General features: G+C 45.4%; 1 protein-coding gene across 2 annotated transcripts; it reads left to right on the top strand.

Moving 5' to 3' along the window:
- The first annotated feature begins 3,151 nt into the window (after nt 1-3,151).
- Nucleotides 3,152-6,523, top strand: LOC125531233 (uncharacterized). 2 transcript variants are annotated; one of them, XM_048695641.2, is made up of 9 exons: nt 3,152-3,315; nt 4,227-4,400; nt 4,529-4,802; nt 4,906-5,002; nt 5,080-5,210; nt 5,381-5,450; nt 5,540-5,654; nt 5,734-5,885; nt 5,998-6,523. In XM_048695641.2, exons 2-6 carry the CDS (start codon nt 4,248-4,250, stop codon nt 5,398-5,400), a joined length of 675 nt encoding a protein of 224 aa, XP_048551598.1. In that variant the 5' UTR covers nt 3,152-3,315; nt 4,227-4,247; the 3' UTR covers nt 5,401-5,450; nt 5,540-5,654; nt 5,734-5,885; nt 5,998-6,523. The 2 variants fall into 2 exon arrangements, with proteins under 2 accessions (XP_048551598.1, XP_087375965.1); XM_087519839.1 differs by lacking the exons at nt 3,152-3,315; nt 4,227-4,400; nt 4,529-4,802; nt 4,906-5,002 and having other exon boundaries at nt 5,084-5,654.
- The last annotated feature ends 18,731 nt before the right edge of the window (nt 6,524-25,254 follow it).

Here is a 25,254-nt window from a genome sequence, read left to right as displayed (position 1 = left end):
GAGGGGAGCTGGGGGAGGCCGATGATGGCCGTGAGGGCTGTCCTAGAAGCTTTGCCCCTTTGCTTTACATAAATTGTTATGAACTTACTAAATGCCCTTATTTATTCTCCCAAAATGCCAGCAAATTTAATAGTTCCATCTGCTCTTCTTAACTTAAGATCGAAGGTCGTCATCCTTTTTATTCAGGAACCCTTTTATTTGAGGGTGTATCCCCGAAAGGGGAGAGTGGCCGAGGGGTCAAAAGCGGCATACTATAAAGTTGTTGGGGCGCGTTTGGTAGCCTGGATGGTGGTAAGTAGACTACATGTGGAAGAAATCTTTTGTTTCGCATGGTGTTTGCTTGCCCGGGTTGCATCTGATTCCTGCATCACACAGTGTTTAAAGCCCCATCGGGCCTGATTGAGGAGAACAGCTGATTGATGACCCACAAGTATAGGGGATTAACCGTAGTCCTTTCGATAAGTAAGAGTGTTGAACCCAGCGAGGAGCAGAAGGAAATGACAAGTGGTTTTCAGCAAGGTATTTTCTGCAAGCACTGAAATAGTCGGCAACAGGTAGTTCGATAGCAAGATAATTTGTAACAGACAAGTAACGATAACGGTAAATAAAGTGCAGCAAGGTAGCCCAATCCTTTTGTGGCAAAGGATAGGCCAAAACGGTCTCTTATAATAAGCAAATTGTTCTTGAGGGCACACGGGAATTTCATCTAGTCACTTTCATCATGTTGGTTTGCTTTGCATTCGCTACTTTGATAATTTGATATGTGGGTGGACCGGTGCTTGGGTGTTGTTCTTACTTGAACAAACCTCCCACTTGTGATTAACCCCCTCGCAAGTGTCCGCAACTACGAGAAAAATATTAAGATAAAATCTAACCATAGCATTAAACATTTGGATCCAAATCAGTCCCTTATGGAGTAGTGCATAAACTAGGGTTTAAGCTTCTGTCACTCTAGCAACCCATCGTCTAATAACTACTCCACAATGCATTCTCTTAGGCCTAAAGATGATGAAGTGCCATGTAGTCGACGTTCACATGACACCACTAAGAGAATCACAACATACATATCATCAAAATATCGAACACATATCAAGTTCTGATCTTTACTTGCAACATGACTTCTCCCGTGATATCAAGAACAAAAGTAACTACTCACAAATAATGTTCATGCTCAAGATCAGAGGGGTATTAAATAGCATAATGGATCTGAACATATAATCTTCCACCAAATAAACCATATAGTAATCAACTACAAGATGTAATCAAGACTACTAGTCACGCATAGATACCAATCTGAGGTTCTAGTACAAAGATAAACACAAGAGATGAATTAGGGTTTGCGAGAAGATAGTGTTGTTGAAGATGTTGATGGAGATTGGCCTTCCAAAGATGAGAGGGTTGTTGGTGATAATGATGGCTTCGATTTCCCCTTCCGGGAGGGAAATTCCCCCGGCGGAATCACTTCTCCAATGGGCAAAAGTGCTCATGCCCAAGTTCCACCTCGAGACGGCGGCGCTCCATCCCGAAAGTCCTCTCCTTTTTTTGGGAAAACTTTGTTTTTGCCACTCTAGTTTTTGCCCACTTTGCTTATGCCGCTCTAGAATTTAACACTTCACTTTTGCCACTCATAGCTTTTGACAATATATCAATTTTGCCATTCAGTGGCAAAAGCAAAATTTTCATAGTGGCAATTGTGATACATTGCAAAACTTAAGAGTGACAAAAGTGAAATGAAAAATTATCGTTTTTGCCACTGAATGGCATTTGTGATGTATTGTCAAAAGCTAAGAGTGGCAAAAGTAAGATGTCAAATTCTAGAGTGGCATAAGTAAAGTGGGCAAAAACTAGAGTGGCAAAAACAAAGTTTTCCCTATTTTTTTATAGGTCAAAATGATCTATATACCAGAAGATGGGCACCGAAGGTGGACTGGGCTGACCACAACCCACTAGGGGACGCCTGGGGGGCCTAGCACGCCCTGGTGTCTTGTGGTCACCAGGTGGCCCCCTCCAGTAGTTATTTGCTCTATTATTTTTTATATATTTCAAAATAATTCTCCGTAAATTTTTAGCTTGTTTAGAGATGTACAGAATAGGTGTCCTGACATAGGCTTTTCAGGTCCAGAATTTCAGCTACCGGTATTCTCCATCTTTGTGTAAACCTTGCATATTATAAAAGAAAAGACATTAGAATTACTTCATAAAACATTAGTATACGTAAAAATATTATAAATAATAGTAGAAAAACATGATGCAAAATAAACATATCACTGATTCATCTGCTTCCACACATGCAGACTCGCGCGGATCACGGTCTGAGAAAGATTATCTTTTTTTCGTATGAAGTTGCATCCTCCTCCCAGAGCGCATGCCAGAAGTAGACACAAACAAACAATGCATGCTACCAACGGAAATTACCATCAATCACCATGCATCAGACCAAATTACATGCGTACATTGTTTTTTCTCAACCAGGCCTCCTTAGCCTGGCTCATTTGACGCATGCAGCCTGTTTCAATTGTTGCAGTCTACCTAATATGCTCTTGAAGGTTTCCTACGTAGGTCCATTAATCTATATTTTGGGATGAAAATGTCGAAAATACGTAGGAGTACCCAGGTGCTTCACCCTCCTATGTTCGAAAATAATTTAGTAAATAAAAAAGTCCAAAAAATCCTAAAACTTTTTATGGTATCAAACATGACCAAATATTGCTCTCGTATAAAAAGATTAAACAGAGAATGACTATCATTGTATCCGAGGTCAAAGATTTCACAAAAAAAAAAGCTAGATACAAGTGCTATTCATGCTATATTATTGTCATAATTTTGTTTTGTTTTTTACCTTGAAGTCAATGGGAATAATTTCTTTGCCAAACTTTTTATATGAGTACAATACCTGGTTATATTTGATTCCAAAATGTTTCAAGATCTTTTGAGTTTTTTTAGTACTAAATAATTTTGGAATGTAGGGGTGCAGCACCCGAGTGTTCACGCTTTCATCAAAATATATATACTATTGTCAGAAAAAAATACTGGGACTGAGCATGTCATATCCCATCAATGGGCCTGACAGGAACTCGTAGGCTTTTAAGACTGGGGGTCATTTTTTTATAGTTTCCTCTCGGGCTTGACAGGACACCGGCCCAGGCTCCGCCACCGGTCCAACCCCGTCTCTTCCTCCTCCTCCCCTTTCTCCTTGTCCTTGGTCCATTTCCTTCTCAAGACCAAGAGTCTTCACTCTCCAGCAAGCCCTTTCAAAAAAAGAATCTCCAGCAAGCTTCGTTCTTCTCGGCGACGGGTACGACTTCGGTTCCGGAGGTAAACCCAGGTCTTCCTTCTCCGTCCTCTGACTCTCATTGCTAGTTTTCGTCTCGATTCCCTTGTTCTCGCGGTCGATTTTCTCCCGGATGTCCACACGAACGATTCTTCGCCAACGACCCGGCCCGATTCCTCCAGTAGCGCTTTCCGCATCCTTGAACAGCTTCGATGCTCTAGTACTACTCTGTCGGGTTTGTGATCTGACTTGGCCTCAGTGCGCGGGTTGCCGAGTTATTATCTCAGCATTTATTTGGATTTGTTTTCTTGCTTCCCACCACAACTTGGAGTCAGGTCGATTTATTACACTCCTAAATGTTTGCATCCCGAAGGCGGACAGGAGCCTCATTGTACTACTCTTCTCTTGTGGTGATTTTCCCCTTGTTCCGCTAGGGTTTTATATGTTAAAATCTTTTTTTTTTTGCAGTATATTCTAGTGGCTGATGCCACACTTGTTGATTGAAAATCGTGTTGTTCTAATTTTCCATATACTACGCTACATAGTGACAGCAGCATTGGAAGCATTTCTATTACTCTAAATCGCTGTTAATATATACTACACGAAAAATAGAAGATATTTCATCCCAAAACAGCTTTACAGGTAACACAACTGACACCTTTTCCTCACAAATACACAACTCGGAAATTTAAACCAGTTAATACCCATGTTCAGTAAGCAAAAAAATTATGACGAGAAATCAGAATAGTCCATTAGTTAATTTCAGGCTTTCATACTACTGGTGAAAAATTACTGTTGGTCGCTTACGTTTCATGTTCAGTAAGCAAAAAAATTATGACGAGAAATCAAAATAGTCCATTAGTTAATTTCAGGCTTTCATACTACTGGTGAAAAAATACTATTGGTCACTTAAGATTGATCACTATTTCCTTTTTTTCTCTGTGCTAACTTGCAGCTTCAAGCCATCCAGGCCAAAATGGGTTCAGCTGGGGATGAGTTCACCCCACTGTCTCAGTTAGAATATGGAATGGACAAATGTAAAGTGCGGGTGCGCGTCTCGCGGCTGTGGGAGTCCTTCAATCCAAAAGATGACACTTTGTTCGGCCTTGACTGCCTTCTGATCGACGAGGTGATGCATTCCCTACCTTAAGTTGAACGTTAAACCGATAAATCACATTGCTTGCTGGCTACTAACCTTAAATTACCATCCTTTGAGTCTTCAATGCACTGATTCTTCTGGTTGTTTTCCACTTGTAGGGTAAAACTATGCAGGCGCGTGTAGAACCCGGCGATATAGAGTGGTTTGAAGATCTGCTAGTTGAAGGGAAGGTCTATGCCTTGTCAGATTTTCATGTTGATTCGCAGAGAGACTACTATATGTCCTGTAGCAATGAGTGGACTATGTACTTTGGGAGGCAGACGGTGGTCACTGAGATAGAAGTAGATATTGATTCGATACCCCTCCACAGCTTTGAGTTTGTGAAATTTAAGGATCTCCGTTATAGGTGCGACGACAACAGCTTATTGACAGGTAGGTTCTATTGGAACTGAATATTTGATCAGAGTCAGACCTGCCACATGTGTATCTCGTAATCTCATTCATTTTCTTACATGTGCTGATATAAATTGTGCAGATGTTCTGGGTCACGTAGTGTATGCCGGGGAGCTACAGGAAGTCTTGAAAAAATCACGTGTTATAGAAATTTGCAATGCAAGAATTCGGGATTTGAGGTAACGGAATACAGTTCTTTCTTTTGGATGATTGACGTCCATTGATAGCTCCTCACTGCTGGAGTTACCATTTACAGAGGAAGGGCACTGAGTGTCACACTATATGGAGATATTGCTTCTGGTTTTGCTGAGGATATGCTGGAGAAAGGCCAAGACACCTCACTTGTTGTTGTCTTTGCAGGGATGTCTGTTACTTCCTCATCATCAGGTTAATCCTTGATCCGCCGTTACATTTGTCGGTTTCTACCATGGGATACTGTTGAAATACAGTCCTTTCTTTCTTGTAAAACTTTAGTCTGTCTATCATTCGATGCAATAGTGTGCACTGTGCACTGAAATCTTCTTGTGCCATTTGTTTGTGATCTTTGGTTGTTATAGTTTGCTCTACAACATCTTAAAAGTACTATCTGGATTTGGAAATACCAGAGGTGCAAGAATTCCGTGCGAAGTGAGTGGACTTCATAAAGTTTATACACCTTTGTTGATGATTGATCTAAGTTGTACTTGTACATTGCTAACTGGTTCGCGTGCACACAGTTTGCTCATTCAGCAGGCAAACCCTGTTCCAGAAAAAACTCCAGCTCAGAAGCTGGCCGAGAGTTGGCGAACAATCGAACAGCTAAAAAGCCTCGATCGAGAAGAGTACGATGAGGTAAATCAAGTTTGCTGCTCTTCTCGTTTATGTGTGCAAAGCATATCCGTTTCACTCACGTATCTGTGTTCACTTGCAGGATACCATGTTTTTGTGCAGAGTCTCCCTGATAGACATAGATTGCACCAGTGGTTGGTGTTATCTTGGATGCGACACCTGCCAAAAGTCGATGTCCAGGGCTCCAAGGAAATACAGGTGTGCCCGATGTGGCCCGATGATGCCAGTTCAGTGGTAGGGACCTGCAACGCTATGGTGCCATTGCCTCATCGGTTCTCAGTGCATACTTGCTCTTTCATGAGTCACTGATTACCACACTTATGTTCTGGCCTTGTGGGCATGCTAGGTACAAGCTGAAGGCGAAGGTGCAGGATGCTACAGGCGCAATGAACCTGATGATCTTCTGTGAGGTGGCGGAGGAGCTGGTCGGTGTCTCCGCGGAGGAGCTCGTCAATAAGATCAATGACGATGATGAGTGGTACACCCTGCCAGATGAAATTGAGGATCTTATTGGCTCGACGCACACCTTCAAGGTTTTCGACAAGCACATGGACAGGAGCTTCTCGGTGAGGTCGATCATGGACGATGCTAGCGTCCCAGCCCCTGCTGCCGCCGCTAGTCAATGCAAGGAGGAGAAGGCTGGCCCTGAGGGGAGCCAGAAGCCTAACAAGCGCCTGCGAGGGGACGACGACTCGATCAACCTAGATCTAGGGCTATAGTGTATCTAGGGTAATGCATCTGAAAGGATCAGCCAATGGAGCTTTCTGTTCTCCTTCTTCTACCTGGGAACAACTGCATCTACTGCTGTGAGTCACTGGATCTAGTGTTGGTGCTGGGTAAAAGACCAGAACCCGTTTAATCCTTTTGAACATTGTTTCCCTTGTTATCATGGTTGATGGAAAATGGGCTTTAGCCCATTTTGGTGACCAGATGCTGTTCGTTGTGGAATCAATGGTGCATGAGGCAAGTTTTCAGATTTTCACCCAAATCAAGTTTTCACTGGACACATCGCCAGTAGAGTAAATTTGAAATGAAGTAAACTATAATGAAGCTTACAAAGGTGGACAGGGCAAAGCCAGTGAAGTTTTGACCACACCTAGCTGCTTGAGGTCATGTTCTTAACTGTTGCTATTGAACATGAGAATAGAAAAGAATTTCCATTTTATACTTCTCAGGTTTGGACAAAGTTTGGACTACACTGAAGTTTCAATGTATTTATAAACAGTGTGAACGTTCTCACTGTTGCAGAACTCACCACCGTTGTCGTTGGCATAGCTCCTCACATTTTAATCGTTGGCTATCTCATAATGCCCATGATACAACGTTTGATGATAGAACAGATACACTTCTTCTATTAGTAGTTGTGAGCCATGAGAGAGGGTGCGGGCGAGGGCGGGGCAATCCTGCCGCCAGGGGGGGGGGGGGGGGGGCGGCCGGAGCAGATTCCGATGCGGATCTGGATCAGGAAGTCCCTCATTTGGCCCCCGCCAGATGGAGGATCCATTTCGAGGATGGCCAGAAGATTGGATCAGGGAGGGACGGATTCCTCTACAATCATGCGTCGTCAAGATGGACGACGGTTCGAGATCGAGATCATGACATCCTCGCGGGCCGCTATTTGGACGCGGATGAACGGATTCATGCAGGTGCGTGTTTCACTATTGATGATTTCCAGATTGTTGTTCTTGATTGTGTGCAGGAGAGTTTGCATGAGGAGGAGCCAATTGAAGTTGTCGATCTAGTGTCGGACTCCGAGACCATAATACCTAAGCCGAACATCGGAGGAAGGTTTTGGGTTCTCGCGGACCACGAAGACAACGTGGGCGGGCGCGTCTTGCCAATGACTACTGACGTAAAGACCAAGTTATCCACACCTCTGTGTGAATCGTTCTCGATGCTCGCGCCGGCCAAGGGGCACAAGGACAGGAAGGTTTTGGATCAAAAATCGGAGGGGCTCGGTAAACCCTCGTCGATGAAGATCAAGCCATGGAAAGGTTCCCTTCCCAAGGTAACTTTGGTGCCTCATACTTTGTCAGATTATTTCCCCTCAGATGGATGGACGAGGGTTACGCGCAAGAAAAAGAAACAAGGTCCGGCAGCACTTCAACCGCCGCCGCCGGCCGCCGATCCGGGCGGCGCGTCGGTGCGTTTGAATCTCCTGCTTGGGATTGTTGGGCCAGAGGCTGTTTCGGCTGTGCATAGCCCGAGTCGGGCTGGGTATGAGGCCCAGTGTACGGCCCGGGTGATGCCGTTGGATCTAGTGCCCGATGGGCTGCATGGGATGATATCGAGGTGCGAGTCACATGCAAGATCGATATCGCCGCGACGTAGAGTCGCTCGACCTGGTTTTCCTTCTTCATCACTGGGACGCGCCGCGAGGATCGCAGTGGTTTTCCTTCTTCATCGCTGGGACGCGCCGCGAGGATCCCACCACTGCGCCGCTCCCAGATCGTGGGCATGGCCGGGCAAGGGCGTGGACAACCGCCGCCGCACAAGGCCGCTCCGCCGCCGCCACAAAAGCAACCGCCCCCGCCCAACCGGACTGCACCCCCGGCCCCTAACCCTAGGGCGCCGCTTCAGGCCAACCCTAGGCCAGTTCTGCCGCCGTAGAGAGCCGGGCAGCAGCTGCAGCATCACACGACGGTGCAGACCCTTCGGCGGGATAGGCACCGCGCCCGTCGAGGATCGCGCTGCCAGTGCTGGTCGCGGGGTGGATGGATCTCACCAGACTGCTCAGGGCGTTGCGACGGGTCGGGCCGTTAATAGCTCGGCGCAGGCTGCGCGCGGTCCCCCTCGAGGCCGGTGGGGCGACGACGGTATAAATTCATATGGAGATGGACAACACCGGGGATCGTCATAGACCGGGGGTGACCGTGGATACGCGTGGCAAAGTGACGGCTCTGAGGAGAGGCCGTTTTTCACGCCATTGGGAAACTTCATGGAGGGGGCGTCTGGGCCGGACTATCATTCTCGGGGTGGCTACCGGGGTTTTCATGGTGGTCGGGGCGGGGCTAGGCATCCGTCCCACTACAGACAGCGCCCCCCTCCTCCACCGTCGCCGGCCACGACCGTCACGGCGGACGTTGATGCCCTCGGTACGAGCAAGCCGTCGGAATCTATGGACGTGCAGTCCACAACCTTAACAGGAGAGGCCATGGAAGTGGTTACTGCGCTGGCTTCTACCAAGGCCCCGGTGCCCTCGCAGGATGGGGCCAAGGGTCGTGATCTTGGTTCTGACAGAATTTTGGACAAGGATGGTGAGCGGGCTGCTAAGTGGGCGCGCAAAAAAGAGAGGATGATTTGTTACCGTTGCGGTGAGCAAGGACACTTTATTGCAGAGTGTAACACAGAGTTGTGTGACACGTGTCTAAAACCTGCTCATGAATCGGGTGTGTGTCCAGTGCTGATGCAACCTTTGCTGACAGTGACCATGTATGGGGTGTGCTGTGAGGACTTGATGTTCTTTGAGTCACCCGCGCCGGCAGTAATTCCGGATTCACCGCACAACTTGATTACAGGGTTGGTCAAGGTCACGAAGGGTTACTTATCTGAGGCACAAGTTATGCAACGTCTGAATGAGCTTGCTCCCGGGAACTCCCGTTGGGAGCTTATCCGACTGGATGATAATTTATACAAGGTTAATTGTCCGTCAGTGGAAGAGCTGAAGAAACTCCTTAAGTTTGGTATAGCTCGAGTGCCGGGTACCGAATGTATTCTTGAATTTGATGCTTGGAAGCAAAAAGAACCCAAAGACACACCTTTGTATCAAGTCTGGGTTTGTTTTTGGGGGCGCCCTCCATGCCTCTCAGTGATGCTAGGGTGGTTTGCAGTCTTGGGTCTTTGATCGGAAAGACCGAGCAAGTGGATATGCAGTTTACTCGGACTCATGGGGTGGCCAGCTTACTTGTCAGTGTTCGATCTATTGAGCATATTCCGGATGTGGTTCCGTGGACGCATGAAGGAATGGTTTACAAACTAGATATTGAATTAGAGGACGCTGAGATGTTTCAGGAAGCAGTACTAGGTGGAGGTGATGTGGACATGTCTGATAAAGATGATGATACTGGCGATAGGGAGAATAACGGTGGTGATGGAGCCCGTAAGGGTTCAGATGCGGCTGCAAGTCGACCCGATCCGCAGGCGCCAGAAAGGGGCTCAGTGCCGATTTTGTCCCCACCTGTTCACACTCTGAAGTTTGTGAAGGAAATATGCCCTAGAGGCAATAATAATGTTATTATTTTATTTCCTTATATCATGATAAATGTTTATTATTCATGCTAGAATTGTATTATCCGGAAACATAATACTTGTGTGAATACATAGACAAACCAAACGTCACTAGTATGCCTCTACTTAACTAGCTCATTAATCAAAGATGGTTATGTTTCCTAACCATAGACATGTGTTGTCATTTGATTAACGGGATCACATTATTAGGAGAATGATGTGATTGACATGACCCATTCTATTAGCTTAGCACCCGATCGTTTAGTATGTTGCTATTGCTTTCTTCATGACTTATACATGTTCCTATGACTATGAGATTATGCAACTCCCGTTTGCCGGAGGAACACTTTGTGTGCTACCAAACGTCACAACGTAACTGGGTGATTATAAAGGAGCTCTATAGGTGTCTCCAAAGGTACATGTTGGGTTGGCGTATTTCGAGATTAGGATTTGTCACTCCGATTGTCGGAGAGGTATCTCTGGGCCCTCTCGGTAATGCACATCACATAAGCCTTGCAAGCATTTCAACTAATGAGTTAGTTGCGAGATGATGTATTACGAAACGAGTAAAGAGACTTGCCAGTAACGAGATTGAACTAGGTATTGAGATACCGACGATCGAATCTCGGGCAAGTAAAATACCGATGACAAAGGGAACAACGTATGTTGTTATGCGGTCTGGCCGATAAAGATCTTCGTAGAATATGTAGGAGCCAATATGAGCATCCAGGTTCCGCTATTGGTTATTGACCGGAGACGTGTCTCGGTCATGTCTACATTGTTCTCGAACCCGTAGGGTCCGCACGCTTAAGGTTTCGATGATAGTTGTATTATGAGTTTATGAGTTTTGATGTACCGAAGTTAGTTCGGAGTCCCGGATGTGATCACGGACATAACGAGGAGTCTCGAAATGGTCGAGACATAAAGATTGATATATTAGACGGCTATATTCGGACACCAGAAGTGTTCCGGGTGATTTCAGAGAAAACCGGAGAGCCGGAGGGTTACCGGAACCCTACCGGGAGAAGTAATGGGCCATATGGGCCTTAGTGGAGAGAGAGAGAGAGAGGGGCAGCCAGGGTGGGCCGCGCGCCTCCTCCCCCCTGGTCCGAATTGGACTAGGAGAGGAGGGGGCGGAGCCCCCCTTTCCTTCTCCCTCCCCACTTCCTTCCCCCTCCTAGTACTCCTACTAGGAGGAGGACTCCTCCTGGCGCGCCAATAGGGGCCGACCGGCCTCCTCCCCTTGCTCCTTTATATACGGGGGAAGGGGGCACCCCTAGACACACAAGTGGATCCAGGTGATCATATTCTTAGCCGTGTGCGGTGCCCCCTTCCACCATAATCCTCGATAATATTGTAGCGGTGCTTAGGCGAAGCCCTGCGACGGTAGTACATCAAGATCGTCACCACGCCGTCGTGCTGACGGAACTCTACCCCGACACTTTGCTGGATCGGAGTCCGGGGATCGTCATCGAGCTGAATGTGTGCTAAAACTCGGAGGTGCTGTAGTTTCGGTGCTTGATCGGTCGGGCCGTGAAGACGTACGACTACATCAACCGCGTTGTGCTAACGCTTCCGCTGTCGGTCTACAAGGGTACGTAGATCACACTCTCCCCTCTCGTTGCTATGCATCACCATGATCTTGCGTGTGCGTAGGAAAATTTTGAAATTATTACGTTCCCCAACAGCGGCATCCGAGCCTAGGTTTTATGTGTTGATGTCATATGCACAAGTAGAACACAAGTGAGTTGTGGGCGATATAAGTCATACTGCTTACCAGCATGTCATACTTTGATTCGGCGGTATTGTTGGACGAAGCGGCCCAGACCGACATTACGCGTACGCTTACGCGAGACCGGTTCTCCCGACGTGCTTTGCACAAAGGTGGCTAGCGGGTGACAGTTTCTCCAACTTTAGTTGAACCGAGTGTGGCTACGCCCGGTCCTTGCGAAGGTTAAAACAGCACCAACTTGACAAACTATCGTTGTGGTTTTGATGCGTAGGTAAGATTGGTTCTTGCTTAAGCCCGTAGCAGCCACGTAAAACTTGCAACAACAAAGTAGAGGACGTCTAACTTGTTTTTGCAGGGCATGTTGTGATGTGATATGGTCAAGACATGATGCTAAATTTTATTGTATGAGATGATCATGTTTTGTAACAAGTTATCGGCAACTGGCAGGAGCCATATGGTTGTCGCTTTATTGTATGCAATGCAATTGCGCTGTAATGCTTTACTTTATCACTAAGCGGCAGCGATAGTCGTGGAAGCATAAGATTGGCGAGACGACAACGATGCTACGATGGTGATCAAGGTGTCGCGCCGGTAATGATGGTGATCACGACGGTGCGTCGACGATGGAGACCACAAGCACAAGATGATGATGGCCATATCATATCACTTATATTGATTGCATGTGATGTTTATCTTTTATGCATCTTATCTTGCTTTGTTTGACGGTAGCATTTTAAGATGACCTCTCACTAATTATCAAGAAGTGTTCTCCCTGAGTATGCACCGTTGTGAAAGTTCTTCGTGCTGAGACACCACGTGATGATCGGGTGTGATAGGCTCTATGTTCAAATACAACGGGTGCAAAACAGTTGCACACGCAGAATACTCAGGTTATACTTGACGAGCCAAGCATATGCAGATATGGCCTCGGAACACGGAGACCGAAAGGTCGAGCGTGAATCATATAGTAGATATGATCATCATAGCGTTGTTCACCAATGAAACTACTCCATCTCACGTGATGATCGGACATGGTTTAGTTGATTTGGATCACGTAATCACTTAGAGGATTAGAGGGATGTCTATCTAAGTGGGAGTTCTTTAGTAATATGATTAATTGAACCTAAATTTATCATGAACTTAGTACCTGATAGTATCTTGCTTGTTTATGTTTGATTGTAGATAGATGGCCCGTGCTGTTGTTCCGTTGAATTTTAATGTGTTCCTTGAGAAAGCAAAGTTGAAAGATGATGGTAGCAATTACACGGACTGGGTCCGTAACTTGAAGATCATCCTCATTGCTGCACAGAAGAATTACGTCCTGGAAGCACCGCTGGGTGCCAGGCCTGCTGCTGGAGCAACACCAGATGTTATGAACGTCTGGCAGAGCAAAGCTGATGACTACTCAATAGTTCAGTGTGCCATGCTTTACGGCTTAGAATCGGGACTTCAACGACGTTTTGAACGTCATGGAGTATATGAGATGTTCCAGGAGTTGAAGTTAATATTTCAAGCAAATGCCCGGATTGAGAGATATGAAGTATCCAATAAGTTCTATAGTTGCAAGATGGAGGAGAACAGTTCTGTCAGTGAGCATATACTCAAAATGTCTGGGTATAATAATCACTTGATTCAATTGGGAGCTAATCTTCCAAATGATTGCGTCATCGACAGAATTCTCCAATCACTGCCACCAAGCTACAAGAGCTTCATGATGAAGTATAATATGCAAGGGATGAATAAGACTATTCCCGAGCTCTTCGCAATGCTGAAAGCTGCGGAGGTAGAAATCAAGAAGGAGCATCAAGTGTTGATGGTCAATAAGACCACTAGTTTCAAGAAAAAGGGCAAAGGGAAGAAGAAGGGGAACTTCAAAAAGAACAGCAAGCAAGTTGCTACTCAAGAGAAGAAACCCAAACCTGGACCTAAGCCTGAAACTGAGTGCTTCTACTGCAAGCAGACTGGTCACTGGAAGCGGAACTGCCCCAAGTATTTGGCGGATAAGAAGGATGGCAAGGTGAACAAAGGTATATGTGATATACATGTTATTGATGTGTACCTTACTAATGCTTGCAGTACTACCTGGGTATTTGATACTGGTTCTGTTGCTAACATATGCAACTCGAAACAGGGACTACAGATTAAGCGAAGATTGGCTAAGGACGAGGTGACGATGCGCGTGGGAAATGGTTCCAAAGTCGATGTGATCGCGGTTGGCATGCTACCTCTACATCTACCTTCGGGATTAGTATTAGACCTAAATAATTGTTATTTGGTGCCAGCGTTAAGCATGAACATTATATCTGGATCTTGTTTGATGCGAGACGGTTATTCATTTAAATCAGAGAATAATGGTTGTTCTATTTATATGAGTAATATCTTTTATGGTCATGCACCCTTAAAGAGTGGTCTATTCTTATTAAATCTCAATAGTAATGACACACATATTCATAATGTTGAAACCAAAAGATGCAGAGTTGATAATGATAGTGCAACTTATTTGTGGCACTGCCGTTTGGGTCATATCGGTGTAAAGCGCATGAAGAAACTCCATACTGATGGGCTTTTGGAACCACTTGATTATGAATCACTTGGTACTTGCGAACCATGCCTTATGGGTAAGATGACAAAAACACCGTTCTCCGGTACTATGGAGAGAGCAACAGATTTGTTGGAAATCATACATACAAATGTATGTGGTCCGATGAATGTTGAGGCTCATGGCGGATATCATTATTTTCTCACCTTCACAGATGACTTAAGCAGATATGGGTATATCTACTTAATGAAACATAAGTCTGAAACATTTGAAAAGTTCAAAGAATTTCAGAGTGAAGTTGAAAATCATCGTAACAAGAAAATAAAATTCCTGTGATCTGATCGTGGAGGAGAATATTTGAGTTACGAGTTTGGTGTACATTTGAAACAATGCGGAATAGTTTCGCTACTCACGCCACTCGGAACACCACAGCGTAATGGTGTGTCCGAACGTCGTAATCGTGCTTTACTAGATATGGTGCAATCTATGATGTCTCTTACTGATTTACCGCTATCGTTTTGGGGTTATGCTCTAGAGACGGCCGCATTCACGTTAAATAGGCACCATGAAAATCCGTTGAGACGACGCCTTATGAACTATGGTTTGGCAAGAAACCAAAGTTGTCGTTTCTGAAAGTTTGGGGTTGCGATGCTTATGTGAAAAAGCTTCAACCTGATAAGCTCGAACCCAAATCGGAGAAATGTGTCTTCATAGGATATCCAAAGGAAACTATTGGATACACCTTCTATCACAGATTCGAAGGCAAAACTTTTGTTGCTAAATTCGGAAACTTTCTAGAGAAGGAGTTTCTCTCGAAAGAAGTGAGTGGGAGGAAAGTAGAACTTGATGAGGTAACTGTACCTGCTCCATTATTGGAAAGTAGTACATCACAGAAACCAGTTTCTGTGACACCTACACCAATTAGTGAGGAAGCTAATGATGATGATCATGAAGCTTCAGAACAAGATACTACTGAACCTTGTAGATCAACCAGAGTAAGATCCGCACCAGAATGGTACGGTAATCCTGTTCTAGAAGTCATGCTACTAGATCATGATGAACCTACGAACTATGGAGAAGCGATGGTGAGCCCAGATTCCGCAAAATGGCTTGAAGCCATGAAATCTGAGATGGGATCCATGTATGAGAACAGAGTATGGACTTTGGTTGACTTGCCCAATGATCGGCAAGCAATTGAGAATAAATGGATCTTTAAGAAGAAGACTGACGCTGACGGTAATGTTACTGTTTACAAAACTCGACTTGTCGCAAAAGGTTTTCGACAAGTTCAAGGGATTGACTACGATGAGACCTTCTCACCCATAGCGATGCTTAAGTCTGTCCGAATCATGTTAGCAATTGCCGCATTTTATGATTATGAAATTTGGTAGATGGATGTCAAAACTGCATTCCTGAATGGATTTCTGCAAGGAGAGTTGTATATGATGCAACCGGAAGGTTTTGTCGATCCAAAGGGAGCTAACAAAGTGTGCAAGCTCCAGCGATCCATTTATGGACTGGTGCAAGCCTCTCGGAGTTGGAATAAACGCTTTGATAGTGTGATCAAAGCATTTGGTTTTGTACAGACTTTTGGAGAAGCCTGTATTTACAAGAAAGTGAGTGGGAGCTCTGTAGCATTTCTGATATTATATGTAGATGACATATTACTAATCGGAAATGATATAGAATTTCTGGATAGCATAAAGGGATACTTGAATAAGAGTTTTTCAATGAAAGACCTCGGTGAAGCTGCTTACATATTGGGCATTAAGATCTATAGACAGATCAAGATGCTTAATTGGACTTTCACAAAGCACATACCTTGACAAAGTTTTGAAAAGGTTCAAAATGAATCAAGCAAAGAAAGGATTCTTGCCTGTGTTACAAGGTGTGAAATTGAGTAAGACTCAATGCCCGACCAATGCAGAAGATAGAGAGAAAATGAAAGATGTTCCCTATGCTTCAGCCATAGGCTCTATCATGTATGCAATGCTGTGTACCAGACCTGATGTGTGTCTTGCTATAAGTCTAGCAGGCAGGTACCAAAGTAATCCAGGAGTGGATCACTGGACAGCGGTCAAGAACATCCTGAAATACCTGAAAAGGACTAAGGATATGTTTCTCATATATGGAGGTGACAAAGAGCTCATCGTAAATGGTTACGTTGATGCAAGCTTTGACACTGATCCGGACGATTCTAAATCACAAACCGGATACGTGTTTACATTAAATGGTGGAGCTGTCAGTTGGTTCAGTTCTAAACAAAGCATTGTGGCAGGATCTACATGTGAAGCGGAGTACATAGCTGCTTCGGAAGCAGCAAACGAAGGAGTCTGGTTGAAGGAGTTCATATCCGATCTAGGAGTCATACCTAGTGCATCGGGTCCAATGAAAATCTTTTGTGACAATACTGGTGCAATTGCCTTGGCAAAGGAATCCAGATTTCACAAGAGAACCAAGCACATCAAGAGACGCTTCAATTCCATCCGGGATCTAGTCCAGGTGGGAGACATAGAGATTTGCAAGATACATACGGATCTGAATGTTGCAGACCCATTGACTAAGCCTCTTCCACGAGCAAAACATGATCATCACCAAAGCTCCATGGGTGTTAGAATCATTACTGTGTAATCTAGATTATTGACTCTAGTGCAAGTGGGAGACTGAAGGAAATATGCCCTAGAGGCAATAATAATGTTATTATTTTATTTCCTTATATCATGATAAATGTTTATTATTCATGCTAGAATTGTATTATCCAGAAACATAATACTCATTGCTACACAGAAGAATTACGTCCTGGAAGCACCGCTGGGTGCCAGGCCTGCTGCTGGAGCAACACCAGATGTTATGAACGTCTGGCAGAGCAAAGCTGTTGACTACTCAATAGTTCAGTGTGCCATACTTTACGGCTTAGAATCGGGACTTCAACGACGTTTTGAACGTCATGGAGCATATGAGATGTTCCAGGAGTTGAAGTTAATATTTCAAGCAAATGCCCGGATTGAGAGATATGAAGTCTCCAGTAAGTTCTATAGCTGCAAGATGGAGGAGAACAGTTCTATCAGTGAGCATATACTCAAAATGTCTGGGTATAATAATCACTTGATTCAATTGGGAGTTAATCTTCCAGATGATTGCGTCATTGACAGAATTCTCCAATCACTGCCACCAAGCTACAAGAGCTTCGTGATGAACTATAATATGCAAGGGATGAATAAGACTATTCCCGAGCTCTTCGCAATGCTGAAAGCTGCGGAGGTAGAAATCAAGAAGGAGCATCAAGTGCTGATGGTCAATAAGACCACTAGTTTCAAGAAAAAGGGCAAAGGGAAGAAGAAGGGGAACTTCAAAAAGAACAGCAAGCAAGTTGCTACTCAAGAGAAGAAACCCAAACCTGGACCTAAGCCTGAAACTGAGTGCTTCTACTGCAAGCAGACTGGTCACTGGAAGCGGAACTGCCGATCTTCATAATTTGAGTGTCCCCTCACTTGAGAATTTTTGCGACGAGAAGATGCGTGCATCGGAGGTCAATGAGGAGGCAGGAGGGGTAGAGACTACGCTGTCATGTGAGGAGTTATCTAGTTTGGAGAGATCACCGGAAAACATCGCTCCTGAAGCGGACATGCCGGTGTTGACCAAACCTAAACGACCCTGGAAGAGGAAGATCTATCCAGCGTCGGCGGTCTGTAGGAGTGCGAGAGTGAAACTCAAGAAAAAAATCCGTGATGAAATATGAAAGGGATCTTTTGGAATAGCAGAGGTCTGGCAGACTTGGCTAAGCAACGGTTCCTTGCTGAAACAACTATAGAGGATAAATTAGAGTTTATCGCTCTTCTTGAGACGGGTAGAGATAACTTCACGCCACAATTTCTAGGCTCACTTACAGCGGGAGTAGCCTTTGATTGGCACTGCATTCCGCCAAGAGGGCGATCCGGTGGGATTCTCTTGGGAGTGAAGTGTGAGACTCTTGAGGTTATAAATGTAGTAAGAGGAGAATATACGGTGAAGTTCAGGGTTAGGTCCAAATTGGATGGGTTCCGTTGGGCCTCAGTGGCAGTTTATGGCACTGCCCAACCAGAGTTTAAGCCGGAGTTCTTAGCAGATCAGGTACGGATTTGTGGAGATGAAAGACTGCCAATTTTGGTAGGAGGCAATTTTAATATCATTAGGAGGAAGGAAGAAAAGAACAATGATCATTTTGATGGACGATGGTCTTTTATGTTCAATATGATCATTGAGAGTCTTAATCTTAGGGAGATAGAACTTTTAGGAAGACAATTTACCTGGGCAAATTCACTTCCTACTCCTACGTACGAGAAGCTTGATAGGGTACTGGCGAGTGTGGAATGGGAACATAAGTACCCCTTAGTATCGGTGCACGCAATGCAAAGGGCCATCTCGGACCACACACCCCTGTTAGTTGATTCAGGGGACGCCACGCATATTGGCAATAAAAATATTTTCTCGTTCGAACTAAGCTGGTTCGAAAAAGAAAATTTCATTGAGATGGTGGCAATAGTGTGGGCTAAACCAGTGAATGTCACATCTAGCGTGGAACGCTGGCAAAATAAAATCAGACACCTGAGACAATTCTTGAGGGGTTGGGCCAGAAATGAGAGTGGGATCTACAAAAAAGAGAAGGAGAGGCTTCTCCAGTTAATTCAGACGCTAGATATACGGGCGGAAATGAATTTGTTGGACCAGACTGACCAAGATTGCAAGTCGGAGGCCGAGGCCAAATTACGTTCGTTACTTAGAGAAGAAGAAATGAAGTGGGCATTGCATGCCAAAGTTCTTAAGGTGGTAAAAGGGGATGACAATACACAATTTTTCCATATGATTGTGAATGGCAAGCATAGGAGAAAAAAATCATTCAGCTAGAACGGGATGAGGAAACAGTTGTTGGACATGAGAATTTGAAGCTTTATATCTCCAACTATTACAAGCAGTTGTTTGGACCTCCGAAAGATAATGCCGTGACTCTAGATGAGAGTGTACTGGCAGATATCCCTCAGTTCCAGTCAGAGGAGAATGAGATCCTTTCTACTCCTTTTACTGAGAAGGAGGTGCTTGAGGCGATAGATCAAATGAAACCAAACAAGGCACCGGGACCATATGGGTTCCCGGCAGAATTTTATAAGAAATGTTGGCATATCGTGAAAGATGATCTTATGCCTATGTTTCATGATCTTTTTAATGGGAACCTTCAACTGTTTCATTTGAATTTTGGCACGATCACTCTTCTACTTAAAAAGGAGGAGGCCATCCGCATCGAGCAGTTCAGGCCCATATGCTTATTGAATGTCAGTTTCAAAATCTTTACGAAAGTGGCCACCAACAGGCTAACAAAGGTGGCACACTCGGTGGTGCAACCAAGTCAAATTGCCTTTATGCCTAGAAGACACATACTAGAAGGGGTAGTTGTCTTACACGAAACCCTACATGAAATCCACTTGAAGAAACTCGATGGAGTGATATTCAAAATGGATTTTGAAAAGGCTTATGATAAAGTCAAGTGGCCTTTTCTACGGCAAGCTATGCGCATAAAAGGTTTCAATGAGTCCTGGAGGAATCAGGTGGATTCCTTTGTCCAGAAAGGCAGTGTTGGAATAAAGGTCAATGATGATATTAGACATTATTTTCAAACACATAAAGGCCTGAGGCAGGGTGACCCAATGTCCCCGATACTGTTTAATATTGTGGCTGCCATGTTGACAGTACTCATAGGCCGGGCCAAGGAAAATGGGCTGATTGGTGGACTAGTCTCTCATCTGGTGGATGGGGGTCTCCATCTTACAATATGCGGATGACACAATATTATTTATGGAACATGACCTTGCACAAGCTCGAAACATGAAACTCATCCTATGCCTTTTTGAGCAATTGTCGGGGTTGAAGATCAATGTAATGCCCCGAGACCGATGTGCCAGGTGTCGTCCAGTTATTCGCTGTTGTTGCCTTGTCATTGCTTGCGTGTCATGCATTGCATATCATGTCATCATGTGCATTTCATTTGCATACATGTTCGTCTCATGCATCCGAGCATTTTTCCCGTTGTCTGTTTTGCATTCCGGCGCTCCTATCTCCTTCGGTGGTCATTTCTACATGTTTCTCGTGTGTGGGGGTTAAACATTTCCGGATTGGACCGAGACTTGCCAAGCGGCCTTGATTTACTACCGGTAGACCGCCTGCCAAGTTTCGTGCCATTTGGACTTCGTTTGATACTCCAACGGTTAACCGAGGGACCGAGAAGACCTCGTGTGTGTTGCAGCCCAACACCCTTCCAAAGTGGCCCAAAACCCACCAAAACCTCATCCATCATCTAGAGCGTTCGATCACGATCGCGTGGCCGAAAACCGCACCTCGTTTGGACTCTCCTAGCTCCCTCTATCTATATATATGTGATCCCCTCCAAAATTCGCGCAGATGAAACCCTAAAACTCCTCCGCGCGCCGCCGGACATTTCGTCCCGCGCCGCCGGACATGTCCGGCCACGCCCTCCACCTCACCCGGGCCAATCGGCGGCCGCCATGTCAGCTCCGCCGCCCCTCTCCTCCACTCGTGCGCCGCCACCTGGCCTCCTGCCTCCTCCCCGCCGCGCGGCCCGCGGGGCCCAGATCCAGCCCGCGCGGGCCCGGTCGTCGCCGCCGCCGTCCGCAGGCACTTGCACGCGCCGCCGCCACCTGCTCGCCGCCCGCCATCGCGCCGGCCCCGCCTTCCTCGCCGCTGCCTCGCCGGCCGACTCCACCGCGCCGCCCCGCTCGCCCCTGGCCGCCGCCGCGCGCCTTGCCTCGCCGCCGCGGCCGGTTGCCCACACCGCGCCCGGGAGCTCCGGCGAGCGCCCCCGACTTCCCCGGCGCCGCCCCGCGCCTCCCTGCCATCTCCCTCATCTCCGTCGGCTCCTCCGGTGACTTTTCCGGTGATTCTCGAAGGACGTGCACAAACCCTAGATCTGGGCGAGGTCTAATTTCACTAAGTCCCCAAAATTTCCAGTTTCATATGCATATGTTCATCGCATCGTAACTTCCTCTCCGTTGCTTTGATTCGTGCATATAGCATATCAAAATGTTCGTCTCAGAGAGTACATCATTTAATCTCATTGCATCATTTTCATTTGAGTTCATATTGATGCCCGAAATGCTGTTGGAAGAATGCTATTTGAGATAATTGTCAGATCTGCTGCTCCAATTAGATATTTGTCATTTTTGCCATGATTATTGTGTGCATGATATGCCCAGGTGCTCTACATGTGTTTTGTTATATGTTTTGCCATCTATCCACGGGTGCAACCCATGTATTTTTGTGATGTGCGTGGTGACTAGCACAAGCTTGCAAAGTGAGGCATTTGTTAATGCTGATTTCAGGGACTTAGCATTTCCACTAAGTCCTTGACCTGTTTATCTCATATGGCCATATGTTCATGTTGTTTTCTAGTGATCCGTGCCTCTTTTGAGGGTGATCAGTAAGGATGTTTTGTTAATCTTGTAGTGCTCTATCCATCCATGTCTTTTTTGCAATTATGGAGCACCCTAGCTTGAGTCAATCGAGCTCTACTTTTGCTATTTCATGAATCTGGGCAGATTGTCTACTTGTTAGCGATTTTGCCGAGGATGTTGTAGTTGATCCGTGCATGCTATGTTATTGTTCTTGCCATGTCTAGCTTGTATAATGTGTATTCTTGATGGGTGCATGCTTAGATTGTCATGACTTGCTCTGTAGTTAGTGCATCGAGCTCGTAAACGTGCCTACTTGATATCTGTTTTAGTATGCTCCAGTTTTCACTAAGTCTGTGATCTGATTATGTTTTTGCCATGTTCCCATGCTTGCAATTGTATTTTCTGATCCCTTTTGGCTCAAGGTCAATAAGAGACTTTTGTTAAGCTCTTTGAGTATCTCCATGCCATGCTTTACTTTGCCATGTTCAGGCCCTGCAGTATATATTTTTCATGCTCCAAAGAGTGCTATCTGATCTGAAATTCCAGGCAAGTGTTAATTTCACTAAGTCTGAAATCTGTTTACCAATTGCATTTTTGCCATGCTTGTTTGAACCTGTTATTGGATGAATTGGCCGTAGCTCAGTGTTCATCTTTTTTTAAGCATCATGAATGGATCCCTGCCATGTATTTTGTTGTCATGTTTGGGTGCTGTAGCATGTTTGTCTTGTTGCATTAAGATGGCTACTTGTTGTATATCGCAGACCGGTGCCATATTTGAATTGCTTGCCATTTCCAAACCGTGTCTCCGATTCCGGTGTTCTTTATATCGTTTTCAAGCGATTTCATCTCACCTTTCCAGTGGCACACTTGTATTTCCAAGTTGAGGCCAGGTTCATGCATTCCTTGTCAAATCATGCATATGCATCGCATACCGCATCCCGCATATCATATCATGTTCATGTGTTGGTTGTTTACTATGTTGTGTGCTTCTTTCCGGTGTTTGCTTCTTTGGGTTGGTTCCGGTAACGTCGCGTTGTGAGGATCCGTTCATCTACGCCCGTTTGTCTTCTTCATGGACTTGTTCTTCTTCCTTGCGGGATTTCAGGCAAGATGATCATACCCTCGAAATCACTTCTATTTTTGCTTGCTAGTTGCTCGCTCTTTTGCTATGCCTATGCCGCGGTACCTACCACTTGCTTATCGCACCTCCCATATTGTTGAACCAAGCCTCTAACCCACCTTGTCCTAGCAAACCGTTGATTGGCTATGTTACCGCTTTGCTCAGCCCCTCTTATAGCGTTGTTAGTTGCAGGTGAAGATTGGAGTTTGATCCTTGTTGGAACATGGAGATGTTGTTCCTTGTTGGAACATGTTTACTTGTTGGGATATCACAATATCTCTTATTTGATTAATGCATCTATATACTTGGTAAAGGGTGGAAGGCTCGGCCTTATGCCTGGTGTTTTGTTCCACTCTTGCCGCTCTAGTTTCCGTCATATCGGTGTTATGTTCCCGGATTTTTGCGTTCCTTACGCGGTTGGGTAATAATGGGAACCCCTTGACAGTTTGCCTTGAGTAAAACTCTTCCAGCAATGCCCGACATTGGTTTTACCATTTGCCACCTAGCCTTTTCTTTTCCCTTGGGAGTCGCGCTCCTGAGGGTCATCATTATTTTTAACCCCCCCCCGGGCCAGTGCTCCTCTGAGTGTTGGTCCACCTGTCAGCTGCCGGTGGCCACCAGGGGCAACTCTGGGCTGGCCTACCCGTACCTAAGACAATCTGAGTGTGCCCTGAGAAAGAGATATGTGCAGCTCCTATCGGGATTTGTTGGCACATTCGGGCGGTGTTCCTGGTTTAGTTTTACCTTGTCGAAATGTCTTGTAACCGGGATTCCGAGTCTGATCGGGTCTTCCCGCTAGAAGGTCTATTCCTTCGTTGACCGTGAGAACTTGTCATGGGCTAAGTTGGGACTCCCCTGTAGGGATTTGAACTTTCGAAAGCCGTGCCCGCGGTTATGGGCAGATGGGAATTTGTTAATGTCCGGTTGTAGATAACTTGAACCTTAACTTCATTAAAATGAATCAACCGCGTGTGTAACCGTGATGGTCTCTTTTCGGCGGAGTCCGGGAAGTGAACACGGTGTTGGAGTTATGATTGACGTAGGTTGTTCTAGGATCACTTCTTGATCATAGTTTCTCGATCGTGCTTTGCCTTCTCTTCTCGCTCTCATTTGCGTATGTTTAGCAACCATATACGCTAGTCGCTTGCTGCAGCTCCACCTCATACCTTTACCTTTCCCATAAGCTTAAATAGTCTTGATCGCGAGGGTGCGAGATTGCTGAGTCCCGTGACTCACAGATACTTCCAAAACCAGCTTGCAGGTGGCGATGAGTCCGTGCAGATGACGCAACCAAGCTCAGGAGGAGCTCGATGAAGATCTTGTCCTTTGTTTTGTTTCGTTCTAGTTGATCAGTAGTGGAGCCCAGTTGGGGTCGATCGGGGACCGTGTCGCATTTGGGGTTCTTTTTTTATTTTAGTTCCGTAGTCGGACCTTGAGTGTATATGGATGATGTAATGCTTTATTCATGTAATTGTGTGAAGTGGCGATTGTAAGCCAACTATGTATCTCTTTCCCTTATGTATTACATGGGTTGTGTGAAGATTACCTAACTTGCGACATTGCTTTCAATGCGGTTATGCCTTTAAGTCGTGCTTCGACACGTGGGAGATATAGCCGCATCGAGGGCGTTACAATCAATTTCCACAAAAGCGAACTCTTCTGTTTTGGAAGGGCCAAAGATTACCAAGAAGAGTACAAGCACCTGTTTGGTTGTGAACTAGGATCGCTGCCCTTTAGTTATCTTGGCATTCCAATCCATCATAGGAAATTGACTAATAAAGAATGGAAATGTATCGAGGATCGATTCGAGAAGAAACTTAGCTACTGGAAGGGTAAGATTATGTCATATGGAGGACATCTAGTATTAATTAATTCGGTACTAACGAGCATGCCGATGTTCCTCCTGTCTTTTTTCGAAGTACCCAAAGGGGTACGCAAGAGATTAGAGTTTTATCGATCTCGATTCTTCTGGCAATCGAACGAGGTTAAGACAAAATATCGTCTGGCAAGATGGGATATTATTTGTCGACCAAAGGACCAGGGGGTGTTGGGATTGAAAACCTTGAGGTGAAAAATAAATGCTTGTTGAGTAAATAGCTATATCGATTATCGCTGCATTCCGAAGGATGTGTGCCTAGATTCTTCGCAACAAGTATTTACACTCCAAAACTCTAGCCCAGGTTACGTAAGACCTAATGATTCACCATTTTGGAAGGGACTCATGAGAGTGAAAGACACTTTCTTCCATAGGGTGAAGTTTAGTGTTGGGGACGGCTCAACAATAAGATTTTGGGAGGATACGTGGTTAGGTGATACGCTGCTAGCTCTCCAGTATCCTTCGTTGTATGATATTGCTCAACGTAAGGAAGAGTACGTGGCAACGGTGATGCAGACGGTACCCTTGAATATCCAGTTCAGGTGATCTCTAGTTGGGGAACGCTGGACTTCTTGGCTGCACTTAGTGAGGAGGCTAATGGAGGTGCACTTTTCCGATGAGGAGGATTCTTTTAGATGGAAGCTCACGAAAAATGGCTTGTTCGCGGTCA

The sequence above is a fragment of the Triticum urartu genome, chromosome 4A (genome assembly GCF_056163025.1).
Source record: "Triticum urartu cultivar PI428250 chromosome 4A, HENAU_Tu73, whole genome shotgun sequence".
NCBI lineage: Eukaryota > Viridiplantae > Streptophyta > Magnoliopsida > Poales > Poaceae > Triticum > Triticum urartu.
Note: the sequence above shows the minus strand (reverse complement) of the source record. Positions and strands in the feature narration are given on the sequence as shown.

Bases quoted from the DNA above. Each gene is read 5' to 3' on its own strand.
- LOC125531233 (XM_087519839.1), top strand. From the start codon at position 5,487: ATGATTGATCTAAGTTGTACTTGTACATTGCTAACTGGTTCGCGTGCA. The intron at 5,655-5,733 runs GTAAATCAAGTT...GTTCACTTGCAG, and splicing joins ATCGAGAAGAGTACGATGAG to GATACCATGTTTTTGTGCAG. The intron at 5,886-5,997 runs GTAGGGACCTGC...TGGGCATGCTAG, and splicing joins CCGATGATGCCAGTTCAGTG to GTACAAGCTGAAGGCGAAGG.